The 27,267-nt window shown below is 42.0% G+C and overlaps 1 protein-coding gene across 6 annotated transcripts in view; it reads right to left on the bottom strand.

Annotated features, from left to right (window-relative positions):
* Nucleotides 1-27,267, bottom strand: part of CDHR2 (cadherin related family member 2) — a 231,215-nt gene that overhangs the window by 8,630 nt on the left and 195,318 nt on the right. For all 6 annotated transcript variants that reach the window (XM_056574710.1, XM_056574708.1, XM_056574711.1 and 3 more), the window contains exons 26-31: nucleotides 19,369-19,446; nucleotides 9,984-10,044; nucleotides 9,475-9,599; nucleotides 6,734-6,847; nucleotides 4,385-4,456; nucleotides 1,583-1,619 (exon numbers count right to left, since the gene is read on the bottom strand). In XM_056574710.1, coding sequence (XP_056430685.1) covers nucleotides 1,583-1,619; nucleotides 4,385-4,456; nucleotides 6,734-6,847; nucleotides 9,475-9,599; nucleotides 9,984-10,044; nucleotides 19,369-19,446 — 487 coding nt within the window. The remainder of the gene's footprint in view (nucleotides 1-1,582; nucleotides 1,620-4,384; nucleotides 4,457-6,733; nucleotides 6,848-9,474; nucleotides 9,600-9,983; nucleotides 10,045-19,368; nucleotides 19,447-27,267) is intronic.

The following is a 27,267-nucleotide window of genomic DNA, read 5'->3' as shown; positions in this document are numbered from 1 at the left end:
CCTCCCCCTCTATTTCACAAGCACCTCGGATTAAATACTTTTCACTGGCATAGTCCCGTACACTTTCTGGCACAAATTTAATTTGCATCGGCATGTGATTTTCTGACAATACTGGACACAGTTCAGACTGGGGGGGTACTATAGGCATAAGGCGCACACCCGTATCCTGTTCGTAGGATGCCAAAAGTTGTGATGAGGGTGTGATGAGGGCAGATGGAATCACCCTCGGGGCAGACGGTATTAACCCCTAGTGTACATGATGCCAGGGCGTGTTTCATCCTCTACACCACCCGAAGTAATACCGCTGGATCCTGGGCTAGGCACGGGGAAAAATAATGACTCCGACGCCAAGCTATGGAACAACGGCAGCTTTACTGAGTCAGACAGATGTAACAGTCTATACAATTTGGCTAGTGACCAGTGACTTCAGAGACCTTAGGGCTTGCTGGGACTTAAAGTGGACTTGGACAATTTGGATGCAGGCCACGCTGACTTGAGACAGGATGACTTGGACTGACTTGACTATGACAGACTATGATTGACTTCAATCCTTCTGTAGCTTACCAGGCTTTGACTTGACCTGTGGGATACTGGACTTTAGGATCCATGGTAGATGCATGGTAGGCTTTAGGCCTCTTTAGGACTCCAGACACACACCTAGGACTTGACCATATTGCAAATCAGAAAAGACTTAGAGAGTGAGGAGGCTCCACGCAGTGCTTATATGGGGGAGACTCTGGTGGGGTCCCATAAGTCACCCTTAGGTCACATGGTCACTGGTGCCTCACCGGGTTACAATCACATGACAACAGGTCTTAAAGGTATAACACATTTTATGTACATTACATGGTATAACAGGCATTTAAGGGAGAAGGTAGAACACAAGTGTAGGGGGGGAGGTCAGGTGTCACTGTATTGAGTCAGCCGGACAGGGCAGCTAGGGTACAGGAGTGCAACTCCTGTACTGGGCAACCACATGTATAATTTTTTTTATATATTTTTTGCAGTGTTTCCCAAACAGGGAGCCTCCAGCTATTGCACAACTACAACCCGTTCTACAACAGCTGGATGCTCTCTATTTGGGAAACAGTGCCAGAAAGGGTCTGTTCACATTATACATTTTTTTAAATGCCTTTATTATTTAAATAAAAAGGCAGGCTTAAAATGCACATGTAAACAGAGCCTCACATACCACCCTCGTTCCTGTATGTAGCCAGATCAGAACCAAGGTGGGTAAGTGAGCTCCTACATTGTGAGCTCCATAAATGAAAAAAATATTTCCAAATGCCAAAGTTGCAAATTTATGGTCACCTTACATTTAAAAAAAACATGGAGCAAAAAGCATTATGCATCATGTCATGTGGTAAAATGAAGGACGCCTTTAAAAAGTTCTTCCTATTCCTCATAAACAAGCTATCAAATAGCTATGCTAATGGAAAACTAAGAGTTGTTACTGTTACAACTGAAAGAAAAAGCAACAAAAATAAAGATAGGAAAATTGGGAAATGTTATAATACGTGGGCACAAAATAAAATAGAAAGAAAAAAAATGATAAATGTTGTTTTAATGTATTTCCACTTACCTTCTTTTCCAGTATATTGTTATAATCAGAATTTACACTGTTAAACATAAATGTAGGCATTACATTTTCAGTAAGAACAAAATGTAGTAACAAAATAAATGACATTTTCTCAAGAAAATTCCACGATGCATAGTCCACCAGTGCATGTTAAAGGGAATCTCCAGAGGAAACTAATGTTTTTGAGTTAACTGTTGCCACAAAATTATACAGATTTGTAAATTACTTCTATTAAATAACATACATTTTTCCAGTACTTATCAGCTGCTGTATGCTCCAAAGAAAGTTGTGAAGTGCTCTCTACCTACACCTCTGTACATGTCAGGAACTGTCCAGAGCAAGAGAGGTTTGATATGGGGTTTTGCGCTTGCTCTGGACAGTTCCTGAAACGGACAGAGGTGGCAGCAGAGAGCACTGTGGTCAGGTTGGAAAGATCTACACAACTTTTTGGAGCATACAGGCTTAAGATTTTTAATAAAATTAAATTACAAATCTATAGAATATTCTGACCAGTATCCCTTTAATGTTTACTTCCCTACACCTTTCTGTGAGAAATTCATAACTGAAAATTTCTTGCTAGGAACCTTGAGTTTTAAGAGTTTTAAGTTAAAAAAAAAAACCTCCTTGACAACAACACCCCCACCACCACCGATCAGCATATTTATCCAGCAAAGCTGAAAATATTTAAACATCAAAGGGAATTTACCTGAGTAATTCTGCTCACTTATTCCTCTCCAATTTATCCTTTTATGAAAGTTTCATTGACTCCAATGGACTTTCTGCAGCAGTATTCACAGTGAGGAATTTCTGCTAGCAGAATTCTGATGCTGAATTCTATTCCACATGAGGACTGAACATGTTCATTCTTCAGACAGAATCCGCAGCTAAAAGCATATTGAAGTCAATGGGATAAAAAAAATTTCACTGACAAAAATAGCTAAGCGTGGGAATTCTGTGCGGAAATTTCAGATTAATTCAGCACGAATTCCACGTGAGAAAATTACAAAAATCTAGATCTTCCTGACCAAAATTATTCCTCTCCAATTCCACTCCAATTCCTCAGCGTGAGCATACCCTAAAGGCTATGTTCATAAGCCAGAATTTCCGACCAGAATTTCAAATTGAAATTCTGCAGCAACAGAGTCCCGCTGATTTCATTAGGATTCTGAAAAGATACTTAAAAAGATGAGAGATGCCTGTAATTTTCATCATAGGTATACCTCAACTATGAGAGACATAATGAGAAAAAAATCCATACAATCACATTGTCGGATTTTTTAAGAATTTATGTGCAAATTATGGTGGAAAAAAAGTATTTGGTCACCTACAAACAAGCAAGATTTCTGGCTCTCACAGGTCTGTAAAGCTGGGTTCACATCACATTTTTTCCCATACGGGAGCGCATACAGCAGAGGGAGCTAAAAACTTGCACTCCCGTATCCCTGTGTATGCGGTCCCGTATGTACTTCATTTCAATGAGCCGACCGGTTTTCTACCGTACCTAAAACCATAGTCAACCACTGTTTTAGGTCCGGTAGAAAATCACATACAGGGAAAAATGAGCCAACCGGTCCACTCCGCTCATTGAAATGAATTACATACAGGACCGCATACACAGGGATATGGGAGAGCAAGTTTTTAGCTCCCCCTGCCGTATACGCTCCCGTATGGGGAAAAAACGTGAGGTGAACCCAGCCTAACTTCTTTAAGAGTCTCCTCTGTCCTCCACTCGTTACCTGTATTAATGGCACCTGTTTGAACTTGTTATCAGTATAAAACACACCTGTCCACAACCTCAAACAGTCACACTCCAAACTCCACTATGGCCAAGACCAAAGAGCTGTCGAAGGACACCAGAAACAAAATTGTAAACCGACTCCAGGCTGGGAAGACTGAATCTGCAATAGGCAAGCAGCTTGGTGTGACAAAATCAACTGTGGGAGCAATTATTAGAAAATGGAAGACATACAAGACCACTGATAATCTCCCTCAATTTGGGGCTCCACGCAAGATCTCACCCCGTGGTGTCAAAATGATCACAAGAACGGTGAGCAAAAATCCCAGAACCACACGAGGGGACCTAGTGAATGACCTGCAGAGAGCTGGGACCAAAGTAACAAAGGCTACCATCAGTAACACACTATGCTGCCAGGGACTCAAATCATGCAGTGCCAGACATGTCCTCCTGCTTAAGCCAGTACATGTCCGGGCCCGTCTGAAGTTTGCTAGAGAGCATTTGGATGATCCAGAAGATTATTGGGAGAATGTCATATGTCAGATGAAACCAAAGTAGAACTTTTTGGTAAAGACTCAACTCATTGTGTTTGGAACAACAGTGTGTTTACCAGCAACAGTGTGTGAAGACTTACAGGAAACGTTTGACCTCTGTCATTGATAACAAAGGGTATATAACAAAGTATTGAGATTAACTTTTGTTATTGACCAAATACTTATTTTCCACCATAATTAGCAAATAAATTCTTTAAAAACCGGACAATGTGATTTAGTGGATTTTTTCTCTTTATGTCTCTCATAGTGGAGGTATACTTATGATTAAAATTATAGGCCTCTCTCATCTTATTAAGTAGGAGAACTTGCACAATTGGTGGCTGACTAAATCCTTTTTTTTACCCCATTGTATATATTGAGGGCATCCCAACATATACTGGCAGTGTATAACTGAAAGTTGAATAAACCTTCCCTTAATACAAACATATTTTACATGAATAGTAATATGTTCCATTCAATAACTTCCTATATAAATTAGCAGAAAGTGTTGCATAGATAAAAAGCTTTAGTCCTTACCTGGCACTGTCACTGCTAGAACTTGACATATCTAGACCCAGGTCCAGCTCAATATTCAGAATAGGATTGGCTCTACAGTAAAGTTCATGATATGAATTATGAAATAGCTAATATACTAAAACATAATACAGTGAGATTAATTATTTAATACACCATTTCTTATAAAGATTTATCACAACCCTCTTATCTGCAGGAGCACTGTTATAATATATATATACAGGAAAACCATTTTCCACTATCCCTTGCAAAAGTGTAAATTTTCTGTTTTTACCAGAAATCACAAATTGTTGGTACAGGTTTCAAGATGTCATGACAGGATTAATTTAAAAGGATCATATGTCAAAACTTTGAGCACAGTTTTGAAATGTGGCCCATCTATATGGTTTTCCAAATACACAGTAGTGTTCCACCTTAGCCACTGACTGGCCGTTTGGGCAATTCAACTTGAACCACAGAAATGTTGCACAGCAGGTGGAGACAGTAAAATAAGTATAGGATTTTTTACTTATCAACACTTGTCTGAGCACAAATATACAAGAACATTATCCCTGGAATACCCATTTAATATTTTAACCCATTTATTATTATTATTTTTTTTTTTACAGAAATGTCATTAATGCATTGCTGTCACACAATTTTTTTCAGGCATGTCAAAACTTTAGCGCACATAGGGTCTTAGTCCTGAGACCCACTGTGAGGGGGAGTTATAACCAGCTGAAGCGTGTGATAATGCAATTTACTCACTGGCCAGCTGCTGATCCTACTGATGCACTCCATTATAGTCAGTTGGATCGGCCAGCTGGAGAGTGAAGCCGCTTATAATTCATGATCACAGGTGGTCTTAGGTCTGAGACCCGATGTGATCTAAACTTTTGACATCTGGACAACATGTCAAAAGATACATGAAGTGACAAAAACGCTTAAACTCCTTAAAGAGGATCTGTCATCAGTGTCACCTGCACTAACCTGTCAGTACAGACAGGTAGTGGAGGTGACACTGATGACATCCATACTTGACATTGACACTGATGACATCCAACCTGGTTTTATTCCAGGCGGTGATTCTCCCACAATCTTCCGCCATATTTTTGTTCCGGCACCAACTTGGAGCATGGGCGTAGCTTAGTGATGTCACCACTGCTATCTGATATTAGCGGGGCCCAGCAGAGAACAGAAGCGGTGACGTCACTAAGATCCACCCATGAACCAAGTCGGCCCCGGAACGGAAGATATGGCATAAAATTGCAAGAGAACCACAGCACAAAACGGGACCAGTTAAGATTAGTTGTCATCAGTGTCATTTGAACTACCTGTCTCTACCGACAGGTTGGTGCAGGTGACACTGATGACAGATTTACTTTAAAAATGCAGCCAGCTTTAGCCAATGGGCAACAAACAACTTTTTCTTCGTGTTTTGTTGGCCTTAAAATTTTTTTTAAAAAAGGGCAAAAAACCAACCCCTAACGTTTCTCCTCCACGAAACAGTTTTTGTGGCATTTTTTTTTAAATAGTGTGACTTAATAAAAACCATGTGGGCCTGACATTTTATTTATTTTTGGCACAAAATGGTGTATGGCTTTTTCTTTTTGGGCTTTTTTTTTTTTAAAGAAAATGCTGTGTCTGTTTCTAGCCTTAAGGGTTATTACGATTTAATACTGTGGGGGAAATATACTAAATTACCAGTGCAGTTGCCAATAACAACCAATCATATTGCTTATTTAATTTTTAAAAAGGCCTCTAAAAAATAAAGGAAGCACTCCGGTAGCTATGAGAAACTGCTCCACTTTTCCTCTGCACAGGTTTTGATAAATTCCCCCCAGCGTGAGGGTATGAAACAACAACACAGATCATACTCCCCTTGCCCAATCAAGTACCAGTGCTCCAGTCTGCCCCTGCTTACTTCTCCTGATGATGCTTTTCTTTCTCTGTTGATGATGCTCCGACTACACTGCAGCCACAGGGACTGGAGCAGAGATCATCATCAAGGGTGCTCCAGTCACTGTGACAGTCCAAAACTTTCATTTATTCACAAGATATGTGGCTTCATATCAAGATCTCATTGTGAGATTGTTAAAAGGCCTCGGGAAACTGAGTACCCACTGGATAAGGACTATAGGTCCCAGTACTGTACCAGTCCTATTGTTAATTTTAATTTTTTTTTATATTGGTGGCAGATTTCGCTTCATCTATTCTGGCTCTCACTAACCAGTCTATCTAAGAACAGAAACTGTGTTATATTCTCACAACAACCAATCACAGCTCAGCTTTCATTTTACCAGAGTTCATTAACACATGAAACATGACATTCTGCACTTACAACTAACAGCAATGTTCCTTTAGTTTACTCACCCTTCCGCATTAAACTTATTGGTCCCAGGTATGGCTTCTACTTCCTGTGTAAATCCCCCAGGTAAGGACTTTGCAACTTTTGAAGCTTTAATAGCTCGTATCTTTCGTGCATGGCTGTTAAATCAAACAGGAAAAAGCATATTTTACGCAGATTTGTCATAATACTATACAGCCTTATTTAAGGGCAATATTAACCCTAACATGACAAAAAGATTATTGTGAACAGGAAAGGGGAAAAAAGATCCTCAATAGGCGCAATGGACAGCAGTGAAGGAGAATTCAATGGTCATCCATCATTGATATAAAGATATTTATTGAGCACACAATGGCAACGCGTTTCTTGCCCGGATCGGGCACTTCCTCAGGAAGTGCCTGAGGAAGTGCCCGATCCGGGCAAGAAACGCGTTGCCATTGTGTGCTCAATAAATATCTTTATATCAATGATGGATGACCATTGAATTCTCCTTCACTGCTGTCCATTGCGCCTATTGAGGATCTTTTTTCCCCTTTCCTGTTCCTGATATCTCTGCAAGCCGGCCAGCCACGCTGATACCGGAGGATCCAGGCTGCATTCAGCACACTGCATCATCACTCGAGCTCATCTAGGTGTTGTGCCCATAGCGCAACACCATCTGGTAAGTGGAATACCAACCCCTTCCCTTACCCCAAAGTTTTTTGAAGTATTACACTAGGGGCGCGTGTCCTTTTTTCTTTTTGTCTTTTAAAAAGATTATTGTGGAAGATTCATCAAAACCAGTGCAAAGAAAAAGTGGTCCAGTTGCCTATAGCAACCAATCAGACTTCTTCCTTCATTTTGCAGAGGCCTTGTTAAAAATGATAGAAGTGATCTGATTGTTTTCTATGTGCAACTGGGCAACTTTTCCTCTACACAGGTTTTGATAAATCTCCCCTAATTGTGCCTGACACAGAATACATAGTTACATGTTCAGACCAATTCTGCCCATCTCACCAATAACTCACAACTGCCATGTATAGATGCAGATGGCCCTTTCTGGGGACAGCTCACCTCCTCCAACTGTCTGCACATGTCACATAGAATACCAAAGCAACACACTCTATTAAATGGGCACTCTCATTAGGAAAGACTTTTGACATGTCCCAGCGACATGTTAAAAGTTTGTGTGGTGCCTTGGGGGGGCAGTTGGGGTACGGCAGTTGGGGTGTTGCTGTGAGGTATATCACGGGTATAATTAACTCTGTCAGTCGTGACGCTAGGGTGAGGGTTAATACTGTGATGCTTGGTCTATCGCCACCCTTCCCAAAATTGATAGGGAGGTGTAGAATAAATGCAATGTTCACAACCAGAGCTTTGCTGAAAACTTTCGGAAACTTTACTGAAGATTTTCTGTAACATGGGATAACAGGAACAGTCCTTATAGCAAAGTCTATGTACAGCGCAGCTGAGATTGACGTATGGTTGGGACTTTTGTAAGTTCTTTAGATTAGTAGGATTTTGTAAGCATAGATCCACTGGATTTAGGGGTATATTTAGGTCCAGAGGTCTCGCTAGCATAAGCGGGGAAGTTGTAAGAACTCACTGTTTAGCTACAGGCCAAGGCTGTCAGGCTTTGGCCCAGTATTTGTAGTTGTAAGTTGTGCAGATCTTGACTCTCCAACAATCCGGAACCAAAGAGAGCGACTATTGGCTGCAGCTCCCTTATATGGGCAGGGGCTGGCCGTTTTAGGATTGGTCCAGACCATCTGTCAATCAGCTTTACAAAGTGTTATGGGTAATCACATGACCCATGAACCTCCAAAGGTCCTTTTACCTACCATAGAGTACTAACCCGAATCACATGACCTAAGGTCCTGCGACGCTATGAAGGTAAGCATACACATTATATACAGCATTTACATGTAATTTAATAAAACATTAACTAGATGAGGGGTGACTAGGGGATGACTAAAGAAGCGGACCTCCACAGTTCCTAGGAACTCTTGGGGACCCCTAACCAAGGTACGGTATGCAATACGGTACCGGGACACCACATTTGCATTGGCGGGTGTCTGAGTGTTCAGACCTCCATCGATCAGGAGAATAAGCCAGGAGAAGTTTTCACTCAGTGCGTTCTCTCCTGGCTCCATGTCATGCGATTGAGACCAACTTGCCATGTAAGTCTATGAGTGTCTTGACCATGTGACACAGGCAGGGGGAGAGGCAGGGAAAGAAGTGGGCAGCAGTGCAGATTTCTCGTGGCTCATTCTCCTGATCGGCGAAGGTCTGAACACTCACCCCATCGATCAGAACGTTTGACATGTTGCTAGGACATGTCAAAAGTTTTTCATAATGACAGGAACATTTCAAAAGCGAGGGAGTCTTTTTTGACTGATGTTTCTTTTGTCTATTTGCCTGCCATAAAGCAACCACTGCTTACAGGTAAGAGGAGCAGCTTAGATAAGACAAGTGGCCCCCGTAATCACATCATGAAAACAGAAAAAAAAATGTGAGAATAATTAGAAAAAAAAAAGTGTTTCCATTTGCCCTTTTCATAATTAGCTATATTCTTCCTGGTATCCCTGCCCTGTCAGGTCTGCATTGCTCTTTGATGGACAGAATTATCCTATTTTATCTTGAAAACACAAAAACAAAACAGAAAAAAAAAAGTCTAAAAAGTCTATTACACTTCATTGGAATCCTCAGGAATCCAACAGATCCGATTCATCAAGACAAGTGAAAACAGTGATGTACAGAAAATAACATGAAGTCCTAGTACAAATACCTTTTCCTCATGCAGACTATGGTGGAAATCATAATGATAATAATCAGAGCTACAAAAGCAGCTAGTCCAGCAATTATTCCTATAAATGTCTTCTTATCATCTTGTATTGTTATTTCTCCAGATCCCTGTTAATAAAGCATAAACATTTTTTTTTTTTATAAAATGGTATAGTAAATTCCAGCCTATTTACACAGTGTTTCTTGTGTTTGCTGGCACTAAGATTGTTATGGGACTTCACTGTTATTATTGCCAATATATTTCCCCCTCAGATCCTAATAAATGATATGGAAAGGGGTGCCAGGTGCTTGATAATATCCTGTATACCTCTGAATGGGATTCTTTGAGATGGGAAAAGACTTTACCAAGATGAAAAGTATGCCATTTACTGACCTAACCCTCTGATCCAACTGTAAAAGAACTTACACAAGAAAAGGCTTCATTAAATGAAAAGAAGAAAACATTACACTATGACAGGTAATCGACACTGAATGAATTTGATTTATACTCACAATGATATAGAGACCGAGATTTAAAAGGTTGGCCAAAGCTTCACTGTTAGCCTGAATAATGCTATAAAAAGATACAAATGAAAAAAGTCAACAATGTGTAATAATTGTTATAGAAAATATAGGGATATTTATTTGGAATAGGGAAAAATGCTATGGACACCATTAAAAAGGCATTTGTTTTATTCTTGCTTCGCACAGCTTATTATTTGGTTAGGAGAATTACAGGTCTACAGCCATATCTATTTCTTTTTCTTCAGGTGGAATATAATTGTGCTTAATAAAGATAGTGGCACATACTTACTAAATGCTTGTTCTTAAAATTGTTTAGACTTTTTTGGACTAGACTGCAAAGTATGGATTTATCAAATGCTCCTTAAAGGGGCACTCCAGTTTAAGAAAATGTAACCCTTATCTGAAGGACCGCTGGGATCTCCTGCATGGCACTCTGGCTCTCCTTATACATGGTGCGGGGGTCGGCACCCAGCCTCCATGCATCTCTATGGAAGAGTTGAAGTGCTGTATTTTTGTATCTCCGGCTCTCCCATAGAGCTACATGAAGATGGCATGTCAATCGCCACTTTGTGCAGTGGTTGACACAGCTCTTTGCATGGGAAGAGTCGGGAGACCGGGCAGGATATTGCGTGGTCCCAGTGATTCCAGTAGTCAGTATAATAGTCTGTAGCATATCTTAATTTGTACAAACAATAATTTGTGTAGCTCACTTAGGACTGGATATGTACCCAAGGTTACTGGTGCTGCCTACACCTAAAATAGGCCAAGAATAAACATAGAGAAGTATATATATTATATAAGACTATATAAATTATATGTATACCAGTCCTCAAAGGTACATAGAGTTGAAAGAAGAAATTAGATCCAGTGTTTAAAAAGGACAGTGTAATAAATTAAATAACTATTATGTATTAAAAATGTACCTACTGTCACCTTACCAGGGCCCTTGCGTAAGATGAAGAGGCTAATACATATATATAGAATTATAATAAAAATTGTGTTAAAAGAACATGCAGACATACCAACTGAATAGAGTATATATGACAATATGAGGAAGGCATATAAAAAAAACCTTACCTTTTACTAAAGCAGGAAATAAAATGTAGATCATAAATTTGACCCCAAATACTCGAAGTGAGTGAATGCACACAATTAAAATATTTAGATATAGTGGTAAGAAATCTGCGCATACAGGTGTTCACAGATGGGGCCAGTGGGTATGGCTTTCGAAAAGGTCTATGTTTCTGACCCTAATCTGACCCCTAGTCAGCCCTTCTTGGCAAGTGTTGCATGCCTTGAAAAAGGTGGCCCCACACAGGAACCTGTCCCTATTGGATCCTATTGTACCCTCAACTCACTACGCGTTTTATCCACCAATCACAGTGGAATCCTCAGGGGATTAAGAAGGGAATATATAGCAGTAATGTTACATAGATATAGAATGACCTAACAAAAGTATAAACAGTGAAGTACAAGAAGGGGAGTGTTAGGTAAAAAAGCACACACAAGGGTCACTTCTCACCAGACTGTATTGTTATGGTCTAAAGACAAAGATCACTCCAAAAATAATTCATCATTGATAGTATCAACACATTTGACTCCCCTTGAATATAGCACCTTAGGAAAGCCAGCACATATATAAAAGTTGCATTACTCTCTTTTGGTTCCATATAAAGGCACACCATTACAGAATATAAAATATTCTAGCTCCCATGAGCTAGAATACTAGCTCCCATGAGGTCAATTATACTAGCTCCCATGAGGTCAATTAACCTGCTGGGGACACATATTTCACATTCCTTAATGCCGTGGGTGAAGGACCAGTCATAGTGGAGTGGTGCTCCACTCGAGATGGTGTCCCCGCCGCTCCCGATGGTGATCCCGGGCCTCCGCTGGGCTCTCCGCTGTCTTCTCTGGTCCTCTTCTGTCTTCTCCGGTCCTCTTCTGTCTTCTCCGGTCCTCTTCTGTCTTCCGCAAGGCCTTACTGGGCCTGCGTAGCGACGTCATTACGCCGCTGCGTACGCCATTCCTATTGGATGGCGTGCGCAGCAGCGTATTGACGTCATCGGAGAGGGCCGAGAAGACGCCGGAAGACCAGCGCTGGACCCGGAGGGCACCCCGGAGCATCGTGGAGGGGTAAGTAATACTTACCGCACCACACGGGGAACATTAAGCTGCTATCCGGCAGCAGCTTAAGCATTTGGCGCTGCCGGGTAGCACTTAATGCGATGGCCCTGACATAAAAAAGCATTGTATGTCGATGCTGACATCGACATGCGATGGCCTCTGAGAGGCCATCGTATGTCGATTTCATCATATGTCGGGGCGATCGTAGGTCGGGGGGGTCACTGTACACTATTTAGGTCAGTCTAGATATCTGGCTGGCAGTTGTCCTTGTGTCGACCTTTGGGACCGACGCAACACCACTTCTTGGAACTCAGGAACATTCTCTGCTTCAGGAGCTCTTGGTGCTTCTGGAGTAGCAGGACACTCTTGCAGACTGAACTCCAGAACTGAAATAGTTCCTGGACTAGCTGGATCTACGAGTTTTAAAAGTGATACTGAGGGGCTGGAATCCAGAGTACAAGCTGATGCCATGGGAGGCCGAACAGGAGCCGGTGAAGAAACTAGGGATGGTTGCACCAACCCTTGGGATGACATAGCACAGAAGACTGCAAGCTGATGAGGGGAGAACATAGGGACATCCATGGATGGGTGGATCCTCTCTCCAGGTACATACTCCCTCAAAGTTCTAGCAGCTGTTGGAAGAGGTGCAGGAGGTTCAGGCAGATCTTCTCTAAGGCACAATTTTATGCGATTTTGATGGACCACCTGTGGTTCATTATCAGTCTTCTGAATCTCATAGTCATTGGAGTCTGGATAGGGCACTGCAGTGATAGTGTAGGGCTCCGTTTCCTAAATGGAGTCCAACTTATGCGTCCTTGGGAACTTCCACAGACAAACCTTGTCTCCCAATTGTAGAGGCTTGGCAGAGGCATGACGGTTAAAGTCTCTTTGTTGTCTTTCTTGAGGCTCGCCCATTCTTTTACCAACAATCTCTTTTTCCTTTTGAATTCTTCTCTGATGGTCTTAGACCCAGTCTTGGGAAGCCTGCAGAGAATTGTTAAAGGGCACTCGTAGTCCAAATGCCCGATCTTTTGGCAGTTGCCATGTCGACCCATCATCAGGAAGAACGGGGTGTACCCAGTTGAACAACGAATGGTATTGTTATAGATCTCCAAGAATTCTGGCAACAGCCGGGGCCACTCTTCATGCTTGGACACAGATGCTGCTCGCAGCATGTGGATGAAGACTTGATTGATGCGCTCACATAATCCATTCCCCTGTGGGTGGTAAGCTTTAGTCCGGAGTTTCTTGCAGTTGTGGAACCGACACAATTCTTGGAACAGTTGGGCCTCAAAGGCTGTTCCCCGAGGAGGACTGACTCCGGACATCCCAGGTTCTGCACCCAGTTAGAGTAGAACATCTGGGCAGCTGTTTTGGCCATGAGGTCTTTGACAGGCACAACTACTACCCACTTGGAGTAGTGATCCACCATGGTGAGAGTGTGAGTGTATCCAGACCGGGTAGGAGACAACTTGACATGGTCTAGCGCGACCAGCTGATTAGGCCTTTCACTTTGGATGGGATGGAGGGGTGCTCTTGCATCCTTGCGTAGGTTCTTGGTGATGTTGCAGACGGCACACTTGCTGCACCACTTCTCGACATCACTCCGCATCCCAATCCAATAAAACTTTTGTCTGACAGTGGACTCGGTCTTGTGGATTCCAAAGTGTCCTGACTGATCATGGTTGGCATTGAGGACCATCGCAGCTTCTCTTCAGGGAACCAGAATCTGATGAAGTCACTCACCAGAGACTGGATCCAAAGAATTCCTGTACAACAGTCCCTTGTGCACACACAGTCGTTTCCTCTGTCACCACAGCCTTTTCAACTCGTAGTCATACTGGGCCCGGCATAGACGGGTTGGCACCTTTTTCATTAACAGGTAGTCCAAAAGATCCCCATGACTCGACCTTTGTCTTGCAGAGTCTTCCACGTGTAGAAGTCTTCCTGAACCCTTTCGGACCCGAGCCAATCTTGAGGCCCAACGCTGTTCAATGGCCCCCAATTTAACGGTATTCAGATGGGCCAACAGATTGCAGTCTGTATTGATGGTAAAAGGCATGGCAGCCATATAGTCCTTAAGGCGAGGAGCTCCAACTTGAAGGAACTGCAGTTTGAGTTGTTCTTCTCCATTCCTTGCAGATGTCGGCGCGCATAAGCTATCACCTGCTGTTTGCCTTCTTGGACCTGGGACAGGACAGCGCCCGGAACCTCAAACCTGCCATTGGTATATAGCCGGAAGGGTTGACTATAATCCGGATACGCCAAGATAGGTGGTTCAGTCAACAAATGTTTAAGAGCTTCTTTATCCCCACCCCTCACGTAGGCCATTGTGAGGACTGAGCGGTGGCTTAGCCACAGTGACAGAGCATAGAATGAGAAGGCCACCACAGCAAGCTACAACAACGTCTAAAGGGGTAATGTGACTGAGGCCCTTCATTCTGAACTCAAAACCCTAAATATACCCGTGTATCCCAACCAGGGTGCCTCCTACTGTTGCAAAACAACAACTCCCAGCATGCCTGGACAGCCAATAGCTGCTGCGAGTTGTAGTTTTGCAACAACTGGAGGCACACTGGCTGGGAAACACTGCATTATACCATTATTAGACTTCATGGGATTTAAACCTCTTGGGGACCAAGGGCATACCTGTACGCCCTGGTCCCATTACTGGGGTTTGAAACCCGGGTCTTGACTAATATCAGCAGCCAGGACCCAGGGTTAATGCCAGGCACCACCCATCGAGCCTGGCTTTAACCCTTTAGACACCGCGCCAAAGTTAATTGAGACATCTAAAACAAAAGTAAAAGTTTCCCAGCAGCTCAGCGGAGCGCTGATAACACTGATCAATGCTACGCTATGGCATAGCATTGAATAGTATATGCTATTTAAAGATTGCATGTTATAGCCTCCTATGGGGGCAAAAAAAAGTGTTAAAAAAAAGTTCATAAACGTGAACTAACCCCTTTCTAATAAAAGTATAAATCCCCCCCTTTCCCACTGTTTAAGTTGAAGATAAAAAATATAAATAATCATGTGGTACCGCTCGTGCGTAAATGTCCGAACTATCAGGTTAGCTAAACTGCACGGTCTATGGCGTACACGTAAAAAAAATACCAAAGTCAAAAGTTGTGTATTTTTGGTCACTTCATATGCCATAAAAAATTTATAAAAAGCAATCAAAAAGTTCCATCAAAACAAAAATGGTACAGATAAAAACGACAGACCACGGCGCAAAAAATGAGCCCTTAGATAGCCCCGTATGCTGAAAAATAAAAAAAAGTTATAGGGGTCAGAAGATCACAATTTAAACATACTAATTTTGGTACATGTAGTTATAATTTTTTTTTTGTAGTAAAATAAAATACAACCTATATAAATTGGGTATTCTTGTAACCGTATGGACCTACAGAATAAAGATAATGTTTTTTTTTTTTACCGAAAAGTGCACTGCGTAGAAACGGAAGCCACTAAAATTTACAAAGTGGCATTTTTTTTTATTTCACTCCCCAAATAAGTTTTATTTTTGTTTCGCCGCAGATTATGTTATAAAGTAAGTGATGTCATCACAAAGTACAATTGGTGACGCAAAAAACAAGCCCATATATGGGTCTGTAGGTGCATTATGATTTTTAGAAGGAGGAAAAAATTAAATTGGCCTGGTCCTTAAGGGGTTAACAAAGTAATAAGGTTACTCAAGGTGGCTGGAGGGGTAACTCAGTCCAAAGCTGTAATCACTATTCTGCTGGTGGAGTCACTGGCCCTCATTTACTAAAGGAGAACCGACATTTTTTCTCGGTTATTGCTAGTGTTGAGCGGCATAGGCCATATTCGAATTCGCGAATATTCGCGAATATATGGACGAATATTCGTCATATATTCGCGAATATTCGTTATATTCTCGTTTTATTTTCGCGTATGCGAAAATACGCGTATACGAAATTAACACATGTGAAAATTCGCGTATGCGAAAATTAGTATATGCGAATTTTCGCATATGTGAATTTTCGCACGCCAGTCTCATACAGTAGTATTAGAGCCTTCTTTACACCACACAAGCTGGAAGCAGAGAGGGATGATCACTGTGATGTGTACTGTGAAGAAAAAAAAAAACAAAAAAACGAATATTCGTAATTACGAATATATAGCGCTATATTCGCGAAATTCGCGAATTCGCGAATATGCGATATTCGCGAATAATATTCGAATATTCGCGAGCAACACTAGTTATTGCGCCCAAAATTTGGTCGCATCCCGCGTGCGACCAAAACTGCGCCCAAAATTTAGGCACACAACCTACATTTTCAAAAACACTCGGAGAGTTTAATTTAACCTACAAAATGGGCGTGGTTTACTCAAAAATGGGCGTTAACCCGACAAAATGGAAAAATCACTCGGAGTAATTGTGAAATCACTCTGAAAAAAGTGTGATTTCTCAACTCTGAAAAACCGACAGCCCAGGGGTCGAGTGAAAATGGAAAAATTGAGTGTTTTTGAGGAAGGGACAGCTGACCATTGTGGTTCATGATTAAATTACTTGTTTTATACTTTAAAAGCATTTTTAACCCCTCAACGCTTTTATGATTAAATTATGTAATAGATTTTTTTTAATTTATATATATATATATATTTTTTTTTATATATATATATATTTTTAAAAACTTTTGGGTTGTTAACCCATTAACAATCATGAATGTAAAGTTGCATCCTTGTGCAGAGTAACTTTACTTTATTTATTTGGTTTAATTTTTATTTTTCCAGTGCGACACTTTTTATTCCCGTGCGACAGAATTTTATATCGTGGACACAAAAAAAACGACACATGCGACAGATTAGTAAATCACAAGGGAAAAAAAGACGAGTACACTGAAAAAAAAAACAGACACTCCAGTCTTTGTACATGAGGGCCACTGTGTACGTACATTGCATTATTTATCCTGTATTGATCCTGAGTTAAATCCTGTATTATACTTCAGATCTGTACTCACTATTCTGCTGGTGGAGTCACTGGGGGAGATTCTCAAAGAATTTTGGAACATAAAAAATCTATTTTGCAACCAAATTTTGGCGCAAAAAGTATCGACCACATTTTCAAAGAGCTTTGTTCCACGGTTTACACTGTTCACGTCAGTTTTGTAAAAGTGGGCGTGTCCACGTATATTGTCTGCTTTACATGATATTTTCAAAAGGGTGAGAATCCAGTTTACATCAAAAATTTTCACACCAGCTTTTCCGTAGAAATCACAGAAATTGTTGTAGTTTTATAGTTTTTTTTTTCTTTGTCTTTTTGGGAAAAGGTGTTATTTAAGTAATTATTTAAAAAAAGAAAGAATTATTATTGAAAAATGTTATTAAAAAATATGTATTTTTTTTATAAATGTTTTTCTTGGTCACTGCACCTACACTCACATTTAAGCTCAGAATTGTTTTATTTATACAGTTATTGTTTGTCTGGGCACTAGTAACCATGGAATATTTCGTGAGATGTTTCTGCCAGAATTTTCTTGGATATAAAATCTGGCGCAAAAATTTCAGATTTTGGCACCAAACTCGGCAATTTTGGTGCAAAAAAATCCAATGTGGCTGCAAAAGAAAATTGGCGCGAAAAAAAAACAAAAGTGAAGCGAAAATGAATTTTCACATATTTACATATTTTTAAAACAGCACAAGAGACCTTTGAAAATGTGAGGAGAAAAAAAAAAGGTGTGACTATCATCCCTGGAACAGAAATTACAGCAGTTTTTGAGAATCTCCCACACTGTGTACATACATTACATTACTTATCCTGTACTGATCCTGAGTTATATCCTGTATTATACTCCAGAGCTGTACTCACTGTACATTTGCTACACTTTTGTCTGTTGTGCTGTTCTCGTGTGCGTCACTGACCGCTGCCTGCTAGAGCTGCCACTGAATCAAGGAAGGTGAGAGAGCCTGCGAGCACAGATTATCAGCCCGCGAGAATTCCGTAGTGTGAACATGGCCTTAAAGTGCTCCTGCTTCCACTATTAGATACTAGTATAACTTTGTTGTAGAATAGTGTTAAGCTCAGGACACTGCTGTTCTACACTGACTGCACTGACTACAACCCTACTGACTACAATGATATGATGGTAGCATGTATGGTGATAATATTCCTCATCGTATACTGGTATTATTATTAATATTGCTCTCAGTATACAGGATCTGGTCAGTAATAGTATGAAGGTAATATGTATGGGGATAATATTTCTCCTTGTATACTGGTATTATTGGTAATATTGGTCTCAGTATACAGGATTTGGTCAGTAAAAGTATGATGATAACATGTATGGTGATAATATTCCTCTTTGTATACTGGTATCATTGGTCTCAGTATACAGTGGTCTCTCAAGTTACAATATTAATTGGTTCTAGGATGACCATTGTATGTTAAAACCATTTTATATATATATATATATATATATATATATATATATATACATATATCCCCCCCCCCCCCCCCCAGCTCTGAGGACCAATCTCACGTCACTTCTAAAGATTCAATTTATATGAATTGCATTTATTTACAGGACATATTAACCTAACCAGGATCGGTACATTTGTTTGTAGGACTTGTATTTTTACCATTACAGGATCACCTGATCCAAACTTTATAGCATCACTACAGTGATCTGACTAGTTATATTCAGCCAGTGGTAATTTATGCTTTGCATTTTTACCTTACTCTTATTGCTTTTACACATTCACAGTTTTTACAAAGCAATAATTTTTTCATATTTCTGCTTCTATCCAGCTTCATCAGCCATACACAAGGGCCCTGTGTTATGCTTTGTTGCATCTAGATATTTTTAACAAATTTATACTATTCTACCAATACAAATAAAACAATTAACCCTACCTGACTTGAATGCCATATATTATAAGACATAGAGCACCATTATTACCTTCCTATTGTATTACCATATGAAGCACATCAGCCACATCGGACAGCTGACTGGGTAGTGAAGCGCACTGCCACGTGCTTCAGCCGGTTAAAACTCATGATTGCAGCTGGTCTCAGAACAGATACCTGAGGCAATCTAACCTTCATTAGCAAGAATAAATTATTCTTGTCATAGACAAAAACAAACCCAGGCACATTTCTATTTTTGTCTATTCCAAGTACTGTTCCCTTACTGATTGATTCTAAACATAGGCACATAACATGCAGATATATGTTTGCTGATCATGACTACATTCAGAAATAATTCTCTGGAGCACCAACCTGGTTAGTTCGTCTGGAGTTATGGCAGTGCCATTAGTGTATACGCAATAAACTGTCAGGATACTCTGCTCACCAGCTCTAAGAAAGGGAAGAAAATGTAGAGAATACTTTACGGTAATACACAGGATATATTGTGGTAAATTGGTCAAATAGAATAATTTAAAAAGAGATATATATTTTTTTTGATAGACTGACTCACTTTAAAGGGGTACACCCATGGAAAACTTTTTTTTTTTTTTTTATCAACTGGTGCCAGAAAGTTAAACAGATTTGTAAATCACTTCTCTTAAAAAAATCTTAATCCTTCCAGTACTTTTTAGGGACTGTATACTAAAGGGAAATCCAAAAAAGAAATGTATTCCCTCTGATGTCATGACCACAGTGCTGTCTGCTGACCTCTGCTGTCCATTTTAGGAACTGTCCAGAGCAGGAGAAAATCCCCATAGCAAACATATGCTGCTCTGGACAGTTCCTAAAATGAACAGCAGACATCAGCAGAGAGCACTGTGGTCATGACATCAGAGGAAATACATTTCTTTTTTGGATTTCTCTTTAGAATACAGCCCCTAAAAAGTACTGGAAGGATTAAGATTTTTTAATAGAAGTGATTTACAAATCTGTTTAACTTTCTGGCACCAGTTGATTAAAAAAAAAAAAGTTTTCCACGGGAGTACCCCTTTAATTATATAAACAAGCACCTATCAGCAAACTACTATTTAAAGAGGTATTCATATCTCAAGATTTTATCTCCTATCCACAGGATGGGCGATAGCAAGCTAATCAGTGGGACCCCCACCAATCCTGAGTTGTCCACTGAATGAATGATTCACACCATCTTCAGATCAGAATACCACTTAACCCCTTAAAGGGGTACTCCGGCGCTTAGACATCTTATCCCCTATCCAAAGGATAGGGGATAAGATGCCTGTTTGTGGGGGTCCCGCCGCTGGGGACCCCCGTGATCTTCACGCCGCACCCCGTTTAAAATCAGTCCCCGAAGCGTGTTTGCTCTGGGTCTGATTACTGTCGATCCGCCCCCTAAATGCAAGCCTATGGGAGAGGGCGTGACATCACACTGGGCGAAGCATTGACATCACAACGCTTCGGCCCCGTGATCGACAGTAATCAGACCCGGAGCGAACACCCTTCGGGGACTGATTTTAAACGGGGTGCGCCGTGCAAGATCATGGGGGTCCCCAGCGGCGGGACCCCAGCGATCAGGCATCTTATCCCCTATCCTTTGGATAGGGGATAAGATGTCTAAGCACAGGAGTACCCCTTTAAGCATGCAGTTAATTTTCACCTTAAGGATTCAGCCCTTTTTTGCACATCTGACCACTGTAAATTAATATATTAATAACTCTGGGATACTTTTACCTTTCTTTCAGATTCGGAGAGGTTTTTTCGTGACATATTCTACTTTAACATAGTTGTAAATTTTTATTGTTACTTGCATCCTTTCTTGGTGAAAAATCCCCAAATTTCATGAAAATGTTGAAAATTTTGCATTTTTCAAACTTTGAAACTCTCTGCTTGTAAGGAAATTGGATATTCCAAATAAATTATATAGTGATTCACAAATACAATATGTCTACTTTATGTTGGCATCAGAAAGTTGACATGTTTTCACTTTTTGAAGATATTAGAGGAATATTTTCACGAAAATTTCAATATCTGAATTTTTCAGGGACCAGTTAAGTTTGAAGTGTATTTGAGGGGCCTTTCTGTGAGAAATACCCCATAAATGACCCCATTATAGAAAATGTGCCCCTCAAAGTATTCAAAATGAAATTCAGAAAGTTTGTTTACTCTTTAGGTGTTTCACAAGAATAGCAGCAATGTGGAGGAGAAAAATCAAAATCTGCATTTTTTTACACTAACAGTTTTTGGTAGCCCCATTTTTTTCATTTTTAAAAGTGGTATAAGGAGAAAAAGCCGCTAAAATGTGTAGCCCAATTTCTTTTGAGTATGGAAATACCTCATATGTTGACATAAAGTGCTCTGCGGGTTCACAATATGGCTCAAGAAGGAAAGAGCAACTGTGGTGTCATGGTTTTTGGGGGCCATGTTGCATTTAGGAAGCCCCCATGGTGCCAGAACAGCAAAAAAAAAAACACATGGCATACTATTTTGGAAACTACACCCCTCAAGGAACGTAACAAGGGGCACAGTGAGCCTTAACACCTGACTGGTGTTTGACGACTTTGCGTTGAAGATGCACGTGAAAATGGAAAATTAGATTTTTAACACTAAAATGATGGTGTTACCCCAACTTTTTCACAAGGGGTAAAAGGAGAAAATGGACCCCAACATTTAAAGCCCAGTTTCTCCCAATTAAGAAAATGCAACATATGGGGACATTAAGTGCTCTGCTGGTGCACTACAATGCTTAGAAGAGAATGAGCAAAATGTGGCTTTTTGAAAGAGAATTTTGCTGAAATGGTTTTTGGGGGGCATGTTGCGTTTAGCAAGTCCCCAGGATGCCAGAACAGCATAAATCTCCCCACATGGCAAATATTTGGGAGAATACATGCCTCAAGGAATGTAACAAGGGGTATAGTGAGCCTTAACACCTCACAGGTATTTGACAACCTTGCATTGAAGTTGAACGTGAAAATGAAAAATTAGATTTTTAACACTAAAATGATGGTGTTACCCCAAATTTTTCTTTTTCACAAGGGGTAATAGTAGAAAATGGACCCCAAAATTTGAAGCCCAATTTCTCCCAATTAAGAAAAGCCCCATATGTGGATGTTTAGTGCTCTGCTGGCACGCTACAGGTTTCAGAACAGAAGGAGCGCCAATGGACTTTTGGAGAGAGAATTTTGCTGGAATTGAAGTCGGGGCCATGTGCGATTACAAACCTCCCATGACAGCAGAAACCCCCCACATGTGACACCATTTTAGAAATTACACCCCTCCAGGAATGTAACAAGGGTTACAGTGAGTACTTACGCCTCACAGTTTTTTTGAACAGTGGGCCGTAAAAGTGAAAAATTTGATTTTTTTGCACTGTATTGATCGTGTTACCCCAAATGTTTCATTTTCACATTGGGTAATAGGGCAAAAGGCCCCCAAAATTTGTAGTGCAATTTTGCCCGAGAAAGAAAATACCCTATATATGGATGTAAAGTGCTTTGCGGGCGCACTGCAATGCTCAGAATAGAAGGAGTGCCATTGGGCTTTTGGAGTGAAAAGTTTGTTGGAATTGAAGTCGGGGGCCATGTGCTTTTACAAAGCCCTCATTGTGGAAGAACAGCAGTAACCCTACACCATTTTAGAAACTACACCCCTCAAGGAATGTAACAAGGGCTGTAGTGAGAACACCTCACATGTTTTTTGAACAGTGGGCCGTAAAAGTGGAAGAATTGATTTTAAACACTGAATTGCTGGTACTAACCAAACATTTTTTAGTTTCACAAGTAGTAATAGAAAAAAAGCTCCACAAAATTTGTAGCCCAATTTCTCCAGAATAAGGAAATACCCCATATAAGGCAGTAAAGCACTATGCAGGTGCAAAACAGGGCTAAAGAGTGAGACAGCACCGATGAGATTTGAGGCCTATATTGGTGCTTTGAACTGCAATGGTTGAGGTTCTGACATAAAATAAAAAACCTGGTACGTGACCACAATTTTGAAACTACACCCCTCAAGGAAGGTAACAAGGGGTACAGTGAGTACTTATCCCTCACAGGTTTTTTGAAAAGTGGGCCATAAATTGAAAAATGTTATTTTTTTACACTAAAATACTGGGGTTACCCAATTTTTTACATTTTCACAAGAGGTAAGGGGAGAAATTGGGTTAAAAAATTTTGGTGGACTTTTTCCCCTGACTATGAAAATACATCCACATATGGGCGGGCGCACAACAAGGTTTAAAAGTCATAGAGGTCTGTTTGCATTTGTGGCCTATGGCATATCAGTAGCTGACAGTTACATACATTCAGAGGAAAATACAAAAATGAAACACCCACATGTGACTCCATTACAGAAAGTACACCCCACAAGGAATGGGTATAGGGGTAAAGAGGACATATTGAACGCCCGGGTGTTTCCTAAATTTATTTTCCAGAAATAGATGAAAGGTAGCTTTTGAAAATTGCAATTTTCAGCCTATGCTCTGCTTCATCTTTCTGGGAACAACTAACATGTGACTCCGAATTGTCGCTTGGAAATACAACAGAGCTCATGAGCAAGAATTCTTTGCATTTGAGGCCGATCTTTCCTACAGACCTAACAGTTACATACATTCAGAGGAAAATACAAGAAAGGAACTGTTACGCCTAGCGCTCCGGGTCCCCGCTCCTCCCCGGAGCGCTCACGGCGTCTTTCTCCCTGCAGCGCCCCGGTCAGTCCCGCTGACCGGGAGCGCTGCACTGTCATGGCCGTTGGGGATGCGATTCGCACAGCGGGACGCGCCCGCTCGCGAATCGCATCCCAGGTCACTTACCCGTCCCGGTCCCCTGCTGTCATGTGCTGGCGCGCGCGGCTCCGCTCTCTAGGGCGCGCGCGCGCCAGCTCTCTGAGACTTAAAGGGCCAGTGCACCAATGATTGGTGCCTGGCCCAATTAGCTTAATTGGCTTCCACCTGCTCCCTGGCTATATCTGATCTCCTCCCATGCACTCCCTTGCCGGATCTTGTTGCCTTGTGCCAGTGAAAGCGTTTAGTGTGTCCAAAGCCTGTGTACCTGAACTTCTGCTATCCATCCTGACTACGAATCTTGCCGCCTGCCCCCGACCTTCTGCTACGTCTGACCTTGCCTCTGCCTAGTCCTTCTGTCCCATGCCTTCTCAGCAGTCAGCGAGGTAGAGCCGTTGCTAGTGGATACGACCTGGTTGCTACTGCCGCAGCAAGACCATCCCGCTTTGCGGCGGGCTCTGGTGAACACCAGTAGCCTCTTAGAACCGGTCCACTAGCACGGTCCACGCCAATCCCTCGCTGACACAGAGGATCCACTACCTGGAAGCCGAATCGTGACAGGAACACCCACATGTGAGCCTATTACAAACAGTACACCCCCTAGGGAAGGTGTATAGGGGGGAAGTGGAGATTTTACAGGAATGGATGAAGTGCCCCAAACCCTATGCTCTGAATCATCCTTCTGGGAATGTGACGGTGTGGCCATCCCTATTCTGTTACCTCAAATGCGCACCCCGCTCAGAAGGGAAGAGAGTGCTGCGCATTTGAGGCAACTGCAAACCCCCAATGCTATTGACTCTGTGTCCCTTTTTTTTTTTTTTGGGGGGGGGGAGATATCGGGGGTAAAGAGGTTTTTTGGGGGGGTTAGTTTTAAATTTGGAAGACAATGTACTCTGGACTGGTACATTGGACTTGAATTCTGGGGAATAAAATTTAGGTGAAAGGATTAAAAATTTTGAACTCCTTGGTGTGATACTCCCTGAAGCAATCCTTAATGCAGAGGTCCGGGTGATCGAGGGAAAGGGTTGTATTGAGTGGTGGTGTCCTTCCGACACACTCTTGCGACACACTCTGCATTTTTTCTGGGATTGTCCCTTCTTTACAGTGTGGAGGACCTCACCTAGAAAGTGTTGGCTGGAGGGCCCACAGTTCCAGAGGTGCTCTGACCCGCTCTTTGGCGCTCACCAAAGATAAGGGCCTTTAGAACTTCCTCTTGGAACAACAGGTATATCCCTGTGCTGCCAGCGTACTGGGACAGTACAAAAGAGTTATACATGGCAACCTGTACCATGTAGACTGCAACTTTTTTGTACCATACCCGTGTTTTCCGCATGGCATCATATGGCTTGAGGAAGGATCAACTCCCCCCATATTATGATTGTAGTTCAGTAGTCCAGAATACAATCGGGCTTGAGGACCGGTCCCACGGTACCTCGCACAGGGACAGGGGTGCTGCCGTTCCCATGAATTGTGGTGTGCCTAAGGACATCCCTCTTGTCCTTATACCTGACCAGCAACATGTTTTCATGGGTAAGGGCACCAGACTCCCCCCGGGGGATAGGAATTTGGAGGGGATAGGAAGGAAGGCCTCTTTGATTCTTCTGGACTGTCCCACAAGTGGGCGTGGATCTGGGGGTGAGGGATGTGAAGAGAGGGATACTAGTATAAAAGTTATCCATGTAAAGGTGGTAACCTTTATCTAGCAATGAGTGCAAAAGGCCCCAAACAATTTTCCCGCTAACACCCAGAGTGGGGGGACATTCTGGGGGTTCAATATGGGAATCTCGTCCCTCATACACCATAAACTTGCAAGTGTACCCTGAGGTACTCCCGCAAACTTTATAAGTTTATCTTCACGCCATACCTCACCTGCTTGGATAGGATGTATTGCCGGAACCTGAGTCTCCCCTTAAAGCTGATGAGAGACTCATCAATAGCTACCTCCCTTCCAGGAATATATGCCTCCCAAAATTTGGCCCTGAAGTGATTGATGACTGGCCTGGGGACATGCTGCATGATCATCATAATGCAAACATTTCCGAATGGCCTCGAACCGGGGAAGTGCCATGACCATGTTGTAGAGCAGGGTCTGGTAAAGGACGTCCCCTCTCCAATATTGCCTGACACTGGGTTTTTTGACTAGGTCCATATGCAGCACGAGGCCCCAAAATGTCCTCATTTCAGCTGCATCGACTGGGAACCAGCCACCGGGCCTAGCCAAGAGTGAGCCCGGGTTTGCGGCAATGAACTGTTGGTCGTACAGATTAGTCTACTCAACCATCAGAATGACAAAGTCGTCACTGAAATAATAACTAAAATAGTAAATTTCAGTGAACCCGACGATGTCAATCTTGATTCCTGAGTCGACAACAAACTCAGGAATCACGGGCTCGTGGTCCGCTGGCTGAGTCCAGACAAGTTCTCAGGTACGGGGCACCAGTGAACTTGGCAGGGGGGCTTGACTAGTATGAGCGCCAGGGGGACTCATACTAGCATGGGGCACAGGATTAGGAGCAGAGGAGGTTTGTGGTCCCGCATGGCGGCATCTCTGCCGCCTTGGTGGCTCATCATCAGAACCAGATGATGAGGAGGATGAGGAAATAAGGAAGGTAGGGTTTTCCTCGTCCAATGTGGCGCTTTCAGTGTCGGAGGCAAGTATGGCATATCTGCTGAGAACACCCTGAGGGCCATTTCCCTACTCTAATGGGGATGGGGGTGTGTGTATGTGTGTGGGGAAAACTTTATTTGTGTATGTGCTGTGTGTGCTGCGGTGCGAGACTACCCCCCTAACCTGCCCTAACCTAACTAACTAAACCCGCCCTAACAGAAAAAATATAAACAAAATAGGGGAAAAGGGGAGGAAAAACATTTCTTTAAAAAAAATGGACTTCTAGCGCTAAAAAAGCCCTGTGCCTAAAGAAAGCGTTAACCTAATCAGTGGTGAGCGCACTGATTAGCGCTTGGTGGCGGCAGGGTCCGCAGAAGTCAGTGGGGGTTCCGGTCACTCAGCCCAGAACAGTGGCTGGTGGCACGTACACAGACCCCCACACAAAATACCCAGAGAATAAAATAAAAATACGTGCCTGCCTGAACCCCAAAAAAAAAACGCTGATCAGTGATAAATCACTGACAGTGGTGGGGCAGGCCACATACAGAGGTACGGTCCGTCCACACAGCACAGGCCTGCTACTGGTTGCACGGACCACCTATAGGTGCAAGAAAAAAAGCCCCTTTATCCCGAAAAAGTGCCTGCACCACAAAAAAAAAACACTGATCAGTACTACAAGACTGATCAGCGGCGGATGGGCTTTAGCTAACGATGGTGGACCACTCTTTTTATAGCTAAGAGGGCCCAGCCACACGTTTAGCAAAAAAAAAAAAAAAGGTCTGTGCCAAAAAAAAAACACTGTTACAGACCACAGCGACCCAGTAGGGCCGGGGTCATGCACAAAAAGGTGCTACGGACCCGCGGACACCTA

The sequence above is a fragment of the Hyla sarda genome, chromosome 4 (genome assembly GCF_029499605.1).
Source record: "Hyla sarda isolate aHylSar1 chromosome 4, aHylSar1.hap1, whole genome shotgun sequence".
Classification (NCBI taxonomy): domain Eukaryota; kingdom Metazoa; phylum Chordata; class Amphibia; order Anura; family Hylidae; genus Hyla; species Hyla sarda.
This window is presented reverse-complemented; position numbering and strand designations above follow the sequence as displayed.